Source organism: Zeus faber (genome assembly GCF_960531495.2).
Source record: "Zeus faber genome assembly, chromosome: 11".
Taxonomy (NCBI): Eukaryota; Metazoa; Chordata; class Actinopteri; order Zeiformes; family Zeidae; genus Zeus; species Zeus faber.
The window spans coordinates 17,850,132-17,867,631 of NC_137205.1; the positions used below are offsets into that span (position 1 = coordinate 17,850,132).

Consider the following 17,500-nt stretch of genomic DNA (forward strand, 5'->3'; position numbering starts at 1 on the left):
GCCATGTACGTCCACGGGAACCAGGCGACGGAGAACGACTCCAAGTGGGACGACCCCACCCTGGCCATCGCCTTGGTGTGCAACGCCTGGGTGTTCCTCGTCCTCTACGTCATCCCTGAAATCTGCCTGCTGACGGAGGAGGACAGGGACCAGGAGGAGCCCGACGACGCGGACCACGTTTACCCCGAGAGCCTGGTTTACGACAACATCCTCGTGGATCAGAACCTGGCCCCGCAGAACATGTACATGGAGAACAAGGCCTTCTCCGTAGAGGAGCCGAGTGCAGGTAAAGAAGGAAAAAGGACTCATGCTCCTCTTCACCAACACATGTCATCCATCATCAACCAATCCATAAATCAATAGTCCTACGGTCTATCATAGGTGGAATAAGTCAAATACATTGTTTAAAAAAAAAAGCAACTTACAGAATCTCTTAAACTTGTTAAAAATGAAATAATACCAGTGCCTGTCGTCGTATTTGCTACACCACAAGACGTCTTGTGGTTTTAATCCAGACAATTGGCACTGGAAGCTCCGTGGCTTCATCCAGATGCTGCTGGTTTCAAGCCTCCTCATTTAAAATCCAAGGAGGTTATTTACAATCAGAATAGAAGGTCCGGAAACGTCTGCTGTCATGTTTTTAAATCATTCAATAATATAACATTTTCTTCATCGAGCAAGTGTTGCCCCCCACCTCCGCTATCCAAGTCGGGTGTCAAATGGGAACAAAATGTCATTGAAAATAATGCCAAGTTACGCAGTTGCGCGCAGGGTAGGTAACATTTTTCGGAGCTACACGGGCTTTGTCGCTGCACGCGTCCCAGTTTATACTCCACAAACATTGAGTCAGGGATACGTGTCCGAGAGTGTCTCCAGTTAATGCTCCGAGTAACATTCTGGAAAGACTGCATCTCCGATAATAATGATACTCTTGATTTGTTTGCACAGCACAATAGAACCATTGGCGTAGACGAAACAAAGGTCAAACCAGTTTTGTTTTTTTTTTGTTCCAGATTTAGCGGCTGTTGTTTGCCGAGCTTTCACCTGAGGACACAGTCGTAACCGATTAGGGGTAGGAAAAGGGACAGATGGTTGCCATGTTGCTGCGCTCCGCTCGCGGAGATTTGGGACGTTGAAATCCGCCGCTTCTCGTCAATTTTCCGTTTGCAACTTTCGAAATATGCAACTGGTTTGTTCATTTTGCTTATTATGAGCCTCAATTTGATACTTTGATCATTTGGGCGGCGGACCCCCTTTTAGTAGAAGATATTTTATTGTCTGATACGATATAGTCCAAACCTGGAAAAACCTAAATGATATTAGGGGGATAACAGTGACACTAGGATCAAAACAGTCATTATTACAGTGTGGATGTCTTGTAGATTCAATCATTTTGAAGTTCAACTATTCATCATTTAGCCCCACTGGTCTACCAGTCCAGTAGTTTACGAACATAAACAGAATGTGTGGTCAGATAATACAAAAGACACTATTCCATGTACACTAGTCCAAAATGTTTGAATGCCACGCCTGCTGCGAGAGCATGGTATCAGACGTTTTATTCAGATCCTAAACTCTCCACACTCCACTCTCTCTCTCTCTCTCTCTCTCTCTCTCTCTCTCGCTCTCTCTCTCTCTCGCTCTGTTATTTTCATCATTATTATTTTTATTTCTCACACTCGCAGAAAGGAAGCCGGTATCGCCGTACAACGGACAGCTGCGGAGCTCCGTGTACCAGCCAACAGAACTGGCCCTGATCACCAAGGGCCTGCCTCACGTGAGTGTGTTTTGAACGCACAGTTTCCGTCGAGACATGCAAACTTCCGTTTTGGTCCTGGGACGCGGTGCTGGAAAGGGGAACCCCTCTCTCCGTGTGTGTGTGACCCCCCCCCCTTTTTATTCAGGCTCCTCAACAGCTTTCTCTGGGAGTGTTTTTCCATGGCGGGCGGGGCGGGGCGGGGTGGGGTGGGGAGGGGAGGGGTTAAGGCTAAAGCCCGATTCACACCGAATACGACAAACGACAAGAACAAAGCGGACGTCCACTCGTTCCCATAAGAGATTCCGCGGGCGAAGAGCTGTGACGCGCCGCGGTGCCGAATTTTTCCAAAGTTTTTCAGCTCGAGCGACAAGTTCCAGCGGACGCGACATTTGTCAAGTTTTTTTTTTTATTGTTACTGGGCAAAAAAAAGGAATTCAACAAGTCACGTATTTCAAAATAATGACGTTATTAACGTTAACATTTGAACGTCACCTTTTTGTGTGTGTGTGTGTGTGTGTGTGTGTGTGTGTGTGTGTGTGTGTATAGATAGATAGATATTTTTTTTTGCACACACCATACAAAGTTGTACTGCTATTGTAGTGGAAAAACGCGCTCTCCCGGGTTCCCCAACATATTTTGGGATGCGAAACTCAGACACAGTTCATCCGGCGGCCACTAAAGGGAGCGGGGGGGGGGGGGATCCGACTGTCGGATACGATTACGCATTTGGCGTGAATCGGGCTCGAGGGATGCACTTGATTTCTTCGTGAAATGTGGATAATGTGAAACCCCCTGGGCCTCAGAAATAAACTTGACTCCGCGTGTGTGCGTGTGCGTGTGCGTGTGCGTGTGCGTGTGCGTGTGCGTGCGCGTGCGCGCCCTTCCTCCAGAGGAACATCGGCCGTGAGATCCTCCTCCCCAGAGCCACGGCTCCTCCCTTCATCGAGGACCGGCGCAACTCCCTTCCTCGGACGCCGCGACCCCTGCCGCCCCCGCTCCCCTCCTCTGTGGTCAGCGTGAGTGGAAAACAAGAGTCTGTGGAATACCCCAAAAAATGGACAGCCCGTTGATTCAAATGTTCTTTTTCTAGAATTTGAAGTTGATCTCTGTTTCTTTCTTCTCTCAGGGAAACATTTTGAACAGGGGCCCTTTTAGGTGAACGTCCGCACCCACACGCCTGTGCCTCCACTCTGTGGCTTCCTTTTGCCTTTATTGGGGGGTTTTGTTGTACACCCAATTGAAAGTATAATACAACTACTTTATCTGTCGACTTCTATATCACCCCCCTTTTTGGATTTAGGGACAATTAATCCCTTAATTTATTTCCTTTAACCACTTTATTTCCTTAGTTTACCTTTCAGAATAAGGCACCGACACTCAAGCTGGTTTATGAATATAAGGAAATGTACTTTTTTTTATTATTATTATTATCATTAAACTGCATAAAAGAAACCCTGTAATGAACGGGAGAAGGACACATTTTGAGTTTATACTGTTTGGGTTGAGCACTATTTTGATTCAAGCATTGAAATCAGGTAAACCTGTCATTTAAATCAGTCATTTAAAATGCTTGCGTGTGTTTAAATGTTTATGTATTATCACAAGTCTCGGACGATCTCCCTTCTCTTCTCCGACTTGATTCCGTCTACTTTTCACGTCTTTTTGATTCAGCGGTTTCTTTTGATTTGTGATAATGTCATTTGACTTTGAGTTGTAAATTATAACTTATTAAAACTAGATATTGTTTCAATAATTTGTGGCTGTTGGACCTTGAATTGTAAACAAACTGGAAAGTTCACAGTGCCATACATAGCCGTTTATTGCACCGGCAGCGGTAGGTGTTGGAAAGATGGAGGATGCATGTGAAGATATTTCCATATTTGCTCTTGATAAGTGCCGCCAGTTAACTCCGGATCTAATTGAAATTTGTGGCTAAAGACTGCTTCTGTGATGTGTTTTGACACGGTGGTTAAAATCTTTAAATGTTATTAAGTTCAGCGTGGGATGATTTCCTCTGGGATGTTTTCAGGCCTGGCCTCAATTTTAGCTTTTTTTTTTTTTTTTAATTTTTATGAAATGCATATTATTGATATTATTACAATTACATTTTAACCAATGAAATTGAATATTAAATATAAATTAAATGTAATGACTTAAAATTTGAATTGTTGCTTTGAACTTGTCAGAATAGCGTAACTGATCCATTCATAGTGATGGAAGTTGAAATGTTAGCTTTCAAACTTTAACTCAAACCTATTTTTTTATTTATTTATCCTAAATCACTTATATCAGGGATTGAATTGTTGATATTGGAAATTCTTTTTTTTTTTTTTTTTTTTTTTTAATTTAAAATGTGGATTCTGGATATCAAGAATTAGATTCCATAGATAGCAATGCATTCTTAAAACAAGTTTAGTCCTTGATATAAATATTGTTGTTCCTCGATATGGGAAATAAAGCACTTATTGATATCAGAAGTTTGATTAAATTTAATATTGAAATTTGCATTTCAAATTTTGCATAGATGTAAACATTGTCGTTTTTCTCTTTTTTTCATTAATTTCATTTGATATGAAATGTCGACCTACTTCCTGTCCTCTATGGTAACGCGGCTTCAACTCACCGGAACTGAGTTTCCGTTCTCATCGGTTCAAATAATCCGTCGGTGCACGTTGTGTCAAGAACCCGAAGTGGGTTGCGTGGAGACACACCAAACACAAAATGACTCCTTTCTCACGTCACGTCGTGCGGTCTCCACTCAACGGCCTCATCGCTCTATCAAAAACGCCCGTGCGCTATTTCACCATTTAGCCAAAGGACAACTGCAGTCACTTGTTATAATGAGTCCAGCCCTCTCCGGGGACAAGTGCAATTTTTTTAACATGCAATTTGTCTGTGCACACTTGAAAACGCCGCTCGCGGTGAGCTGTGGCTGCCTAGCAGCGGGTGGAGGAGGCTCTCCGCCCTGCGGTCGGCGTGAAGCGAGGAGCACCCCGGGGGAGCGTGGAAACGGGGGCGTGTTTGAATCCGATCGAATGTGTGATGCGGTCTCTCCGTCTGCATTCCGAAAAGCACGCATCTTCAGAGAGCCAAGTCCAAACACCCGTCCCGGTGACTTCGCGGTGTTTCGCAAAGGACGAGTGTTTTCCGACGGCGGGGGCTGGGCCTCCGGAGGCGCCGTCCCGTTCCCTCCGGTGTCCGTCGCATGGACTGTGGAGGTGCCACCGTGGGGTCGGCTCCGTCTAATGATGCCTGAGTCGGCGCCTGCTGTGCGCTCGTTAAATTAATAACATGTCGCTGATGTTTTCCTGCTCGATGGCTTCAACTGAAATCATGCAAAACCTTTTTTTTTTTTTTTTTTGTTTTTGTAAATGAGATTTAAATCCCAAGGTGATGGAAAGAGCTGCTTCCGCACATGTGGGCAACACTCATTAGCTCATGACCACCGCCCATAGAGCCACTTCTATTGATCACAACCCTTTATGAGCAGTATTTAAATGAAAAGGCTCCTGAAATATGTATTTGTGATCACTTTTAATTTGTAAGTAACTTGTGTTTGACCAGAGCACAGTACTTTTGTATTTAAAATACTCAAACTGCTGGAAAAAAAAACAAAAAACGAAAGTAGTTCCCCGGACGTTGTAGTTCCGTAGGCCTTGTTGGCTAGCTGTACTAACCCTGCAGTAATGAGGAATCATTGGAAAAAATATTAAAATCTCCCTTTTCAAAACTTCATATCCCTGAGCTGTCATCGCGTGATTATTCAGCCCAAAATCAGAATTTATCTGTTTGAAGGTCAACAGTGGAGAACATTTTATCGATGGCATGACACATCCCATTCACCACTAATGGCATAAGGTTCGTGCTTGCTTTGGGCTTCGTGTTGGATCTAATCGGTTTTGTTTTTTTGTCGTTTTTTTCTCGCTGTCACGGGCAAATGGAAAAGAAGATGTCAGTGAGACACTTTTCGTTTCCATCTTCAAAGTACAAATGACTTTTCTTTACCCCGATTACTGTAATAGGCATGCATTTTAATGAAGGCGATCTTTTTCAACGACTCTTCCACGCCGATATTCCACTTTATATTAACAGTATAATTAAAACTCCTTCACCGCTGTTGAAAATTTGACGTGTTCAGATGTTCTAAACGACCATTTTAACCGTAAAGCCCTTGTTAACCAACGCATCTAAAAATGGCTTTGGTTAGAGGGGTTGTTTGGCCCCCAAAGCCAACACTCAAAGGCCTCATTCATAAGTGGAATGAACAGAGGGGATCAACATTGGAGAGATTACATGTGTAAACAGCCTTTGCCGGGCGCTAATGTGCGGTCTGAGTTTCCAGCCGAAGGGATTTACTTTCACGCGACTGAGGGAAAGACACGATGCCAAACAAACAAAAAAAAATAAAAATAAAAGATGTATCCTGCTTTTCCCCGTTCTAACTTTAGATCCCAGTTCTACAACCAAGTCAGTGAAAGTTTTGTTTTTTATGCTTTTAACAGATAATTGTTGTAAAGAGAACTGTTCCAGGGATTTGTGCAGCGGCATTTACTCTAATTTAGTCCGATTTATCGGTACCAAATAAATATGACTTAGTTCAAATACCTGCAGAAACCTGTCCATACGAGCAACAATAGTAAAAAAAAAGTTTTTAAATGTCTCCCCGGCACTGCCACCTAGTGGGCCCAAAACATTAAGAGGCTCCAACCACCAAGCATCTGGAATAAGCAGGGTATGAAACTGTCCCGTCGAGAGTTAATGTTGAATTTCTATCGTTTACAGCACGGAAATATGGATATCCTTTCACAGCCAGATTTATTCGCGGTGGTCGGTGAAGATTAAACGAACTCCAATTCCAATCCTAATTTATATTTATTCAACAAAAACTTCCTTACTAATAAAATTACATGACATTTACTCTCGATGTACAAAACTGTATTCATGGCTGATGACAGATTACCTGACAGGTTATATATTTATTTTCGCAATACTCAGTATTTATGCAATTTGGCTGTTGCCATAAAAAACCTGGGTTTTTGACACCCTGTCCTACGATGCCTAAATTGATGTGTAGTCGGTCTTGAAATCAGCCTCCTTCACAGACAAACATAGCACACAGATCATCAGAGTCCAGTCGGTGATTCGAGTCATACGTTCATTAACGCAAATCCCAACAGTAGAACGTCGCCGCACGTCTTCTTTACTGACGCCAAACGTCACTCAAAGCTCTGGAGTCTCTCCAGGCTGACGGCCACGCCCTCCTGCTGCTGCTGCTGCTGCTGCTGCTGCTTCTGTTTCTTCAGACGGCGGTAGGCCTCCACGGCGCGCTGCCGCTCCTCCTCCATGATCCTCTGCCGGGCCATGGACGGCTTCGCGGCGGAATCCCGGCTCTGGCCCAGGAGGGAGGTGAGGAGCAGCCCCTTGGAAGCATTCTGGGACATACCAGGGAATGTTTTTTGTGTTATTCAAGCCCCCCCCGCCCCCAATATATTAACAATTAGTAATCAGTACAATGAAAACAGGTTTTTAAAATTGTTTCTTTTTTTACCGTGGATTTAATTTGGGCCTTTTTGGGTTTGACGCTTAATGAGGGCGGAGCCATGGCAACTTCACCAAAGTTAACTTTATCTGCAGGGGAAAAAAAAGAGGGGAATTGAACAACGCACACTATTAATGCACAGCGATTAGAACACGTCAGCACTAAACATAATGTTACCTGTATACATCTCTCTTTCCATCTCGTCCTCTTGTCTTTTTAGTTTCTTCTGATGGAGTTTTTGCAGCCTCGCCTTATTATACCTGAGAATCAGAATCGGTTTATTCCACCTGGTAGATTTACATCTACATAGAATTTGTCATGGTGAAGTTTGTTGCGTTGCACTACAGACGATTTGAGGAAAAAATAAAAATAAAAAATAAGAAGCTCAACAGTCTGATGAAATTTGAGAATAAAAATAATAATCAAATAAAATAGAATAAGAAGTAAAAATGATCAAATATGTACAAATGGCAAAAAAATATGTACAAATGGCAAAAAATACTAAAACAGAAATAGTATGTACGGTGTACCCTGTGATATTGCACATATGTTATTGCACGACACGCAAAGTCATTTTTAAGGACTTGACACAAAACAAATATAATCAACTTTCAAATTTTTAAGGAGTTTTCTAGCACTTCAGCACAAAAGGGGCTATATTAAGGTATTCCAGTGCTTACATTTCTGAGGACCAAATATAAGCACTTCAAGCACCTCAAGGACCTGGTAAGAACCCTGGTCTGTACTCACTCTTTCCTCTTCTCGGACTTGCCCGCGTTGGCCGCTCTCTCCTGCACGTCCTCCTCCAGCTCGGGTTTTCTCTCCACCTGGTTCTTGGTGAGGAACATGACGTGCCGCGCGTCGTGGTCCATGCGCCTCACGTACGCCTTCACGCTCTCACTGTCTTTCCTCCTGAAACGCGGAACCGGGATATCGTCGCTACGGGGACCCGAGTTGTCGTCCTTTGGCGGGACAGCTGTGGAGATACAGTGGGGCAAAAAAGTATTTAGTCAGCGACCAATTGTGCAAGTTCTCCCACTTAAAAAGACGAGAGAGGCCTGTAATTTTCATCATAGGTTCACTTCGACTATGAGAGACAGAATGGGGGGAAAGAATCCAGGAAATCACATTGTAGGATTTTTAATGAATTAATTGGTTAATTCCTCGGTAAAATAAGTATTTGGTCACCTACAAACAAGCAAGAATTCTGCTGCAGAGAGCTGGGACCAAAGTAACAAAGGCTACCATCAGTAACACACTATGCCGCCAGGGACTCAAATCCTGCAGTGCCAGACGTGTCCCCCTGCTTAAGCCAGTACATGTCCAGGCCCGTCTGAAGTTTGCTAGAGAGCATTTGGATGATGCAGAAGAGGATTTGGAGAATGTCATATGGTCAGATGAAACCAAAATATGGTGGGGCCATGTATCGTGAGATTTTGAGTGAAAACCTCCTTCCATCAGCAAGGGCATTGAAGATGAAACGTGGCTGGGTCTTTCAGCATGACAATGATCCCAAACACACCGCCCGGGCAACAAAGGAGTGGCTTCGTAAGAAGCATTTCAAGGTCCTGGAGTGGCCTAGCCAGTCTCCAGATCTCAACCCCATAGAAAATCTTTGGAGGGAGTTGAAAGTCTGTGTTGCCCAGCGACAGCCCCAAAACATCACTGCTCCAGAGGAGATCTGCATGGAGGAATGAGTCAAAATACCAGCAACAGTGTGTGAAAACCTTGTGAAGACTTACAGAAAAAGTTTGACCTCTGTCATTGCAAACAAAGGGTATATAACAAAGTATTGAGATTAACTTTTGTTATTGACCAAATACTTATTTTCCACCATAATTTGCAAATATATTCTTTAAAAATCAGACAATGTGATTTTGTGGATTTTTTTTCTCATATTGTCTCTCATAGTTGAGGTATACCTATGATGAAAATAACAGGCCTCTCTCATCTTTTTAAGTGAGAGAACATGCACAATTGGTGGCTGACTAAATACTTTTTTGCCCCACTGTAAGTGTCGGCGATGATTTGGGGTTGACTCGGTAAACAAACGGCAAACTTTTTTTTTAAACAAAGTACCAGGTAACAAGTTGCATTCCTCAGACCTTTCGTTTTTTTCTTCCCCTGCTTCATTCGCTCCTTGCTCTTCATTATTTCACGCAGTCTGAACGGTATTTGGTTGATGTGGTCGACTGGTTTGTTTTTCCTGGGTTTTCCATCTTGTTTGTTCCTCTTGTCGCTACAGTAGTCGTGTAGTCACATCCCAAACGTGCAAAGAAACAAACAAATAAGACAATAGCATCTTGACGGGGCTGTTTACACTATGCACTCAACACGCGTGTTATGTTCACAAGAAATTTAAGCCAATGACTAATCAGTTTACAAATAATTGCGATTAATAATTAAAATGTGTATTTTTTTGTCCATTTTATGACACTATCATAGTAAAAGTTTGTTAGTTATAACAGTGCCATAACACAAAACCTACACATTTCAGAAGAGCTTTCTGTTGACAGTGAACAGTGGAACATAACAATTCAAATAGAGTTAATTTGCCTCAACTCAACTGATGCAAACGCACTTAATTTACTTTTTTTTTTTTTAATGTATTTACGGTGTCATTTCTAAAATTGGTTTTAAATACCCCTTAAATGTTGAGGCAAACATAAATTGGAGTCTCACGATTATACAAAAAGATCACGGTTTGTTCAAATAGTTGCGGTTATTTAGTAATTATGACAGCTCTATATGATAAGCTCCTCTTTGCCAGCCATTTATTAGAACTATTATTAATATTAGTATGAGTAATATTAGCATAGTTATTATTACCATTATGTTCACTATTCATAGATATACAATACGTCTATACAAATGTCATATCGTGTGTGGCGTGGTGTGTCGCGGCCGCTAAAGCTAGCTAGCGTCTACAGTTCCCTCCACCAGATGTGGCCGAACATTACCTTATAACGTGTCCCGCTTTGCCAGCCCGCTTCCCCGTCTCCTGGGGCCTGGTCTGCCTGTTTTTTCCCATGTTATTATATTAAATATTTACGTTTAAATGTAATATTTATAAAAAAAACAACAACAAACAAACACGTGAGCGTAGCCCGCCTCCTTACACTTTGACCTCTGAACCTCAACCTCTGGACGCGAGCCCCTGATTGGTCAGATCAGCGACGTAGTTTTCATTGATACCCCTAGAGAGCAGCGTTTCATAGTCATTACGTTGTCCAACATTTTGAATATTTATACATTTATAATATATTATACCTTTATAATACATACATATATTTTAATATATAAATGTAATATTTATATATAAAAAATAAACATATTCATATCAATATTTAAAAAATGCATTTATATTGCATGTGTTTTGCAAGCATGTGTTGTGTTGTGGTGTGTTGCGTGACGAATAAAAACTGTTTCTTCTTTCTTTCTATTCTTTAAAGGAAATAATATTTACTTTACTATCAGAACCTTACGATTGTATGAAAATATATTTAATGTAACTTCAGTGACTGTATGTCATTTATTGCTGATTGTGAGCTCCGCATACAAAATAAAGATATAGATTTCATCTCATATATGATTGAGTAAGCAAGTAAAACATGTAAAATATCCCATTAGTGTAATCGACACCACTAGAGGCCTGTTTGCAGAAGCCCTGGTGTTGCACTGTCTACATAGTTCTACAGGGCCGCACCTCCAAAACACCAAAATCCAACAATATCTAATATTTCAGAATCAAGACTATTGGGAGGACTGCAATAATCTAATCTCCAAATGTCAATGTGTGTGTGTGTGTGTGTGTGTGTGTGTGTGTGTGTGTGTGTGTGTGTGTGTGTGTGTGTGTGTGTGTGTGTGTGTGTGTGTGTGTGTGTGTGTGTGTGTGTGATGATGACCACTACTAGATTAGTGTTAGAAGCAACAGCCAGCTCTTAGCTGAATGGAGCAGGTGGGGGGGATTACATTTTCTATTAGTTATAGATAATGCAGCTGATGCACCTGTACAGTGTGTACGTGATCGGAAGCAACTGAGGATTTCAGCGCTGAAAATCAAATATGTCTATATCTCAAAAGTTCTAGATGTAGACAATAATATTTCTGCTCATATTTTAGCAGCTCAGAACATCAAAACATCAATCTGCTTAGCGTCACCTTTATTTCACATCGAAACAAGGGAAGCAGTTAAATTATCCTCCGTATCTATTTGCCAATTGCTGCTCATGTTGAATATGTATTTATTCCACACCAAAGACGACCCATCGATGTGTATAAAGACCACGGGTGATAGTGTCATAATCTTCTCAGGGACGGGGGGAGTATAAGAGGTATCCGTCTCACACAGTACCATGCACCGTCACATCCACCCTGACACGCCCTGAAGAATACCTCCTTTTTTTATATCACATATCTATTGTTATCTATCATCCTCACAATGACATCTATCATCGTGTTTTTGTGAAAAGATGGATTCCCTGTCTCCGGGGCAGACAATATAGTACATGTAATCAGGGAATGTCTCCACCATTGTTGAAGCAGCTCGTCCCGGCAAATGCAGCGTGTTGCAGCAGTAATCACATTATCCAGGCCGCTGCTGAGTCGCCCAAAGACATTGCAGAGGGTTACAGTAATTAGTTATTTGCACATGGGATTATAAGAGCAATGCAACTCGGGAGCCTTGCAAAACAACTTGAACAAGTAATGGAATGCTGTCTCAGCAGACTGCACAATGGAACCGGTCAAAACACCACATGGGGGATAACATTTCAACGCTTAACTCAATGTTTCTATTTACCCTTTATGTATATTTCGGTCATTTGCATTGCGTCAGTGTTCACAACGTTTTCTACAAGCCACGGTTTCCGAAACAGGAGCAGGACGAATCTGGAAGTGGCCAAACCCGAGGTGAAGAGCATCAGCAAGGCGGCCATCACAGCCACGGCCCCCGGCTCCCCCGGCAAGGGGCCCCCCAAGTTCAAGCAGAGGAACAGCCGCCAGTTCAAAAGCAAGCCTCCCAAGAGGGGCGTTATTGGGTAGAGTTTTTTGTTTTGGTCGTTTTTGATTTCGGGGATAGAAATAACATTTTAAAATTGAGTTCACACACCCACTCATGTCATTATACATAATTATTCATATAATCCGTATAATTAATATATTCATAGTAATAACTAATATGTATAATTTATAACCTATTTGTCTTGTAACAATAATTGATGCTGTGCATAGTATATTTGGTATATTTTGATATATATCTGACTATTTATTTTTGGCTTTTGTATTATTTATTTTTTATATATAGAATTTTTACCTCACTTTTTATTATATTTTATTTTACTATTATTTTTATTCAAAATTAAAACCTCACCAGAACAAATTCCGGACGAAACTGATTCTGATTCTGATAATTATTTTCTCAGATTTGGAGAGGAGATTCCTGGAATGGAAGGGCTCAGAACTGGTAATAGCAACCATGAGGCATTATAAGATGAACTCCGAATCAAGTGCCATTTTTTGGTGCATTCCCATGAAGCTCAATGTTATTTTGTCCTCCAGACATCACTGTAATCTGCCCGTGGGAAGCGTACAGTCACCTGGAGCTGCACGAGCTGGCTCAGTACGGCATCATCTGAGTCCTTCCCCCTGTCCCCTGGATCTGCCAAAAATGGATGAGATGTTGGAAATATTAACCCCTTCCAACCTTGATGTTTTGGGCATGTGGTGTGTCGCGGCCCCTCGCAGCAAAAAGTTGAAGATGAAATTAAAAAAAATACATTTGAAATTGTTTTAGGGATCCTCACACCCCCAGAATGTCATGGATAAGCATGTCATGGATAAGCAAGTATCCGTGACATGGATACTTGCTTTTTTTCTGGGCTCTTTTGTATAAGGCAGATTTATTTTCCAACCATTTTACTGTGTATAATTTTCTCAGTGCTAAACTATGTTATTCTTTTTTTTTTGTCTCAAAGTTGAAATTAGGATTTGGAGCTATAACTGGAAATGTGGCTCAAGTTTTCTGGCGTTACAGCGATGCATAATTAATGGAACATTGAACATTTTGTACAGTACAATGTGATTTTGACAGAGAAAACACTTTTTTTCAATCCAGTTTCCTTGGGGTCATTATTCAAATTTGAAGTGCAGTTCTTCATTCTTTGTATCATTTATATTATATTCCACAAACCCCTTGCACATGTTTATAGATACAGTAAAATCTGCATAAAGCCACAGCTTTGCCGAGGATATGGTTCCCATTTTGCAAAACAAAAAAGTGGCATTTGGCATAAATGTGCATCTGAAATACCTACACACAAATAAAATAGTTTGGCGCAAATTGAAAAGTTGTGATGCGAACGTAAAAACGCCCGATTCGGGCTGCAAAGCCACAGTGCAAAGTGTCAAAAAAGTCAGAAATAATTGCCCTTAGATCTCAAGATTCTGATAAAGGGATACACGCAAATAACTAGAAGGTGTACTTTCCCTGCGGTAATCTTGGAGGAGCGCGGCTCGACGATCCCATCTGCAGCCGGCGCCATTACATTTTTTCAGACAGCCCATTACTCCGAAACCCAAAACAATCCAAAAAATGTTCCAGTGGACGTGGATGACACCCCTAACCATCTCTAACCTTTAACCAAAAGTTAATCATCTCTAACGCGACATTTTTTGGACTACTGGGGTTTCGGAAGAATGGGCAGTGCCCTCTGCAGCAACCACAGTTACTGTAGCACGCAGCCCGTCACTATCTCCGTACTGGACGCACAGGGACGAAACAGGGCCTGACCTGACCATCTCAAATCTGGGTAAGACGGACAAAAAGAGGCTTCCTCCCGAAAAACTGGGATATCCCTTTAACCCTCACCAATAGTCCACTTGAGGAGAAGGAAAGACAAGTCGCTGAGAGCTTCCATCGTTGATAACTGAAATGTCATTTTTCACTTTATCTCCGTATTTATTTTTGAAAAATTAGGCTTTAAATGTAGAACGCTCTTTTATTTACAAATACTGTACGTCATTCCAAAAATATCACTGTGTCCGATGTCTGCCCTTCCTGGTCCCTAACGCACTATGAGTGAATACAGGAGCATGTTTATTACAGGCCAAGAATTATAGCGATGACGGCCCATAGTGCCATATCAATGCGGCGCGCCGCTCAGATTCCGTCGAAGGAGAGTCTGCTGGTGGCTTTGTGCCACTGGATGGTGTCCAGCAGACGCGTCGCGATGAAAAGCGTCAGGATCTGGACGCCGAACACCGCGATGCCCACGGTTCCGATGACGGCGGTGTGCTGCTCTATCCAGCGGGAGATGCCCCCCAGGCAGCCGCCCAGGAAGATCACGCTCTGGGCGGAGAACTCGTCCAGCGCCTGGGCCCCGACGCCGCACTGGGAGTTCCACACCGTGCCGTTCTCCAGGGGGTCCACGCAGCAGGTGGCGGGGACGCCGCAGGCCAGCACGCCCGGCGCCGAGCAATTGTAATATCTGCGGATAACAGGTTAATAGATGTGTCACTAGGGGGGAGGGAGTCTAACTGGCCGGTAGTCACTGCATATGCTTCATATTTACATAAACTGAACACCGCATGAGGCTCCAGGGGATCTAGTATGATTATCCATTCATTACTCAGTTAGCCTGTGAACCTATTATCCACACATAATTCTACACAGCCATTTCTACACTCAATAGTCTTTTGGCAAAACTCAGTGGTGGAAGTACACATTACTTGGAGGCTTTCACTTTCACTCCACTTCATTTCGAAGCTAATGTACTTTACTTTGCACCTTTACTATTTTGAATGTACAGTAGTGTTGCTCTCGTTGTTTTTTGTTTATCAGGATTTATAGTTTTGATATGAAAAGGAAGCCAAAGCAAGAGGAACCAATCCACTCAACCAATCAGATGACGTTGTCCCTCCGGCTTTTGCCTATTTTCACCTTCTTTCCTTAAGTGTAACCATGATATGCACTAGCACTCACCTGCAGGAGAAAAAGGTGCAGTAGGTACTTAATACCGTAGTACAGAATAATGGCACTGTATATTCACAGTACGTTACTTATTAAAAGCTTTTATTACTTCTTGCACCATTGGCCAGTTTGCCAAGATACCTCCAATAACCTTTTCCTGAGTCACGGCGGTCACACCCTACTCACATGTTGACCCCCCAGTCGCGGTAGTCGTCCGCCCCGCAGCACTGCAGGCTCGTCTGTATCTCATCGGTTATGAACCTCAGGTCCAGGTCGTCCTGGTAGCGGACCATGGCTGCCAACATCCCCGACCGCAGGTAGCCCTCGATCTGGCCCTGCAGACTGTACGCCAAGATGGCCGCCAGCACCTGGGCGGTGATCAGCACCAGCACCGTGGTGGAGAACACCCTCAGCAGACAGCAGTTCTCCCTCAAGGCGCCCACGCACCCGGACACGCAGAGCAGGGTCAGCAGGAACCCCACGGTCACGAAGCCCAGCATGGGGTCGGTGCCGATGCTGCCGATCTTCTCCTGGGCGAAGGATTCCTTGTTGATGAGACCCCAGAGCCCCAGGCACAGCAGGAGCAGGCCCAGAACGGTGAACAGCAGGTTACTTATGACCAGAAGGTACTTCAGGAAGTAGTCACTGAAGGAGTAGTTATAGTGGGGCCGCGGACTTTTGGAGTCTGGGCGTCTCGGTTTTTGTCCTAAATGTTGGCTCTCTGAGTTGGTGTCGGTTTGGGCGTGGACAAGCTCCTCGGCGGCCTTGTTTTCAGAGCCTGCCTTTATTCAGACACAGAGACAGGGGGTGGGAATGTAAATGATTTTAGAAAACTAAAGCATCATCTGCATACAGTGTATATCCATCGGCCACACCTTCCTTAACAAAAAGAGTGTGAAGTTGACGAAAACTTTTTTTTCCCACCACCGGACCTTACCTTCGGTAAGAGGGGGCTGGCCTCGCCCTGTGCGGCGTCTCTCCTGAACCAGGGCAACAGGAACCCTCGCTTGGCTAAAAATCGGTCCATTTTCTCAATCCTCCCGGGAGAGAGAATTCTCCTCGTCCTTCGCGTGGGTGAGGCGCGGAGCGAAAACACATGCAGAAACAGAACATGAGCCGAAGTACGAAGGAGGAGAGCATGTGAGATAGAGTTGTAAAAGGCCACGGCGGCCCGGCTCCGGGGGCTTTGGGTTTTGGCATCATGTGAGAGTCACAGTGAAGGGATTACACGGCACACGCCCCGGTGGAGAGCAGAGATTCCCACACTCACCACTGTAACTGTAACTGTAACAGTACAATTATTTATTCTATCCGGCCCAAAGTCCAATGTTTTTCCAGGGGCAACTTGTAGCAATTACACTTTGGGAGTTGGTTATTTTAATGGTGATGATTTTAATACAACATTTAATACAAACATGAGGAGAGCATGAATCAGAGGTTTATCGAGGCATGATGCACACACACACGCACACACACGCACACACACACACACACACACACACACACACACACACACACACACACACACACACACACACACACACACACACACTAGGTGTCTGCCACTTTAAGAGTGCAATGTTATGATTTGGGGCTGACAGCTTTTTAATTTATGAATATATAAATATACAAACATATGGCCGGCGATATGTCTCAGGGCCCCAGGTAATTTGGAAGCAACGGTTCAATATCAGCCATTTGTCAGATATTTTAGCTGAATAAGCCCAGTGAAAATAGACTAATAATCAATTTTTTTGGCAATTTATTATAAATTACTCTTTCCCTGGAGGGCTTGAGATTATTATTACTATTATCACTACTAATATATACTACAATTATTTTTCAAATCCAAAATATTATAAATTACACTTTTACAAATTATACACATCAAATTTTAAATAATAATTAAAAACATAAAAACAGTGTAGTTGAGTATTCAATATGATATACTTAATATATTTAACGCATTAAGGTCTACGTGTACATTTAAATAGATTAAGACAGTTTTTGTCATATTCTGTCATATTTAAAAGTGACCCATTTGTAACTGGGTGTGCATGCAACACACACACACTCACGCACGCACGCACACACACACACACACACACACACACACACACACACACACACACACATAATGTATATGTGTGTGCAAGCAGCAGAGCGCTCCACATGGTAATTTAATTAGACCGCTTGAATTTTTATCAGGTTGGGGATTTATTTCTGCGCGATG

At 42.9% G+C, this 17,500-nt stretch overlaps 4 protein-coding genes across 4 annotated transcripts in view; 2 read left to right on the forward strand and 2 right to left on the reverse strand.

Moving 5' to 3' along the window:
* Window positions 1-1,792, forward strand: part of LOC307237316 (G-protein coupled receptor family C group 5 member C-like) — a gene marked incomplete at its 3' end in the record, with an annotated part of 2,545 nt that extends 753 nt beyond the window's left edge. The window contains exons 1-2 of the mRNA XM_080010028.1: window positions 1-286; window positions 1,686-1,792. The exon at window positions 1-286 is cut by the window's left edge and continues 753 nt beyond it. Coding sequence (XP_079866154.1) covers window positions 1-286; window positions 1,686-1,792 — 393 coding nt within the window. The remainder of the gene's footprint in view (window positions 287-1,685) is intronic.
* Window positions 1,793-6,618: 4,826 nt separating this feature from the next.
* Window positions 6,619-10,413, reverse strand: ccdc137 (coiled-coil domain containing 137). The gene is made up of 6 exons (XM_080009730.1): window positions 10,259-10,413; window positions 9,404-9,537; window positions 8,049-8,274; window positions 7,476-7,558; window positions 7,308-7,387; window positions 6,619-7,191 (listed from the first exon to the last, which is right to left on the reverse strand). Exons 1-6 carry the CDS (start codon window positions 10,327-10,329, stop codon window positions 6,976-6,978), a joined length of 810 nt encoding a protein of 269 aa, XP_079865856.1. The 5' UTR covers window positions 10,330-10,413; the 3' UTR covers window positions 6,619-6,975.
* Window positions 10,414-11,247: 834 nt separating this feature from the next.
* Window positions 11,248-12,934, forward strand: LOC307237317 (retinal cone rhodopsin-sensitive cGMP 3',5'-cyclic phosphodiesterase subunit gamma-like; the record flags this gene model as incomplete). The annotated part of the gene is made up of 5 exons (XM_080010029.1): window positions 11,248-11,256; window positions 11,613-11,632; window positions 12,176-12,337; window positions 12,722-12,762; window positions 12,858-12,934. The coding sequence occupies 5 exons, from the start codon at window positions 11,248-11,250 to the stop codon at window positions 12,932-12,934; spliced, it is 309 nt and encodes a 102-aa protein (XP_079866155.1).
* Window positions 12,935-14,328: 1,394 nt separating this feature from the next.
* On the reverse strand, window positions 14,329-16,294 carry tspan10 (tetraspanin 10; the record flags this gene model as incomplete). Its single annotated transcript, XM_080010030.1, has 3 exons — window positions 14,329-14,785; window positions 15,454-16,049; window positions 16,205-16,294. The coding sequence occupies 3 exons, from the start codon at window positions 16,292-16,294 to the stop codon at window positions 14,458-14,460; spliced, it is 1,014 nt and encodes a 337-aa protein (XP_079866156.1). The 3' UTR covers window positions 14,329-14,457.
* Between the last annotated feature and the right edge of the window lie 1,206 nt (window positions 16,295-17,500).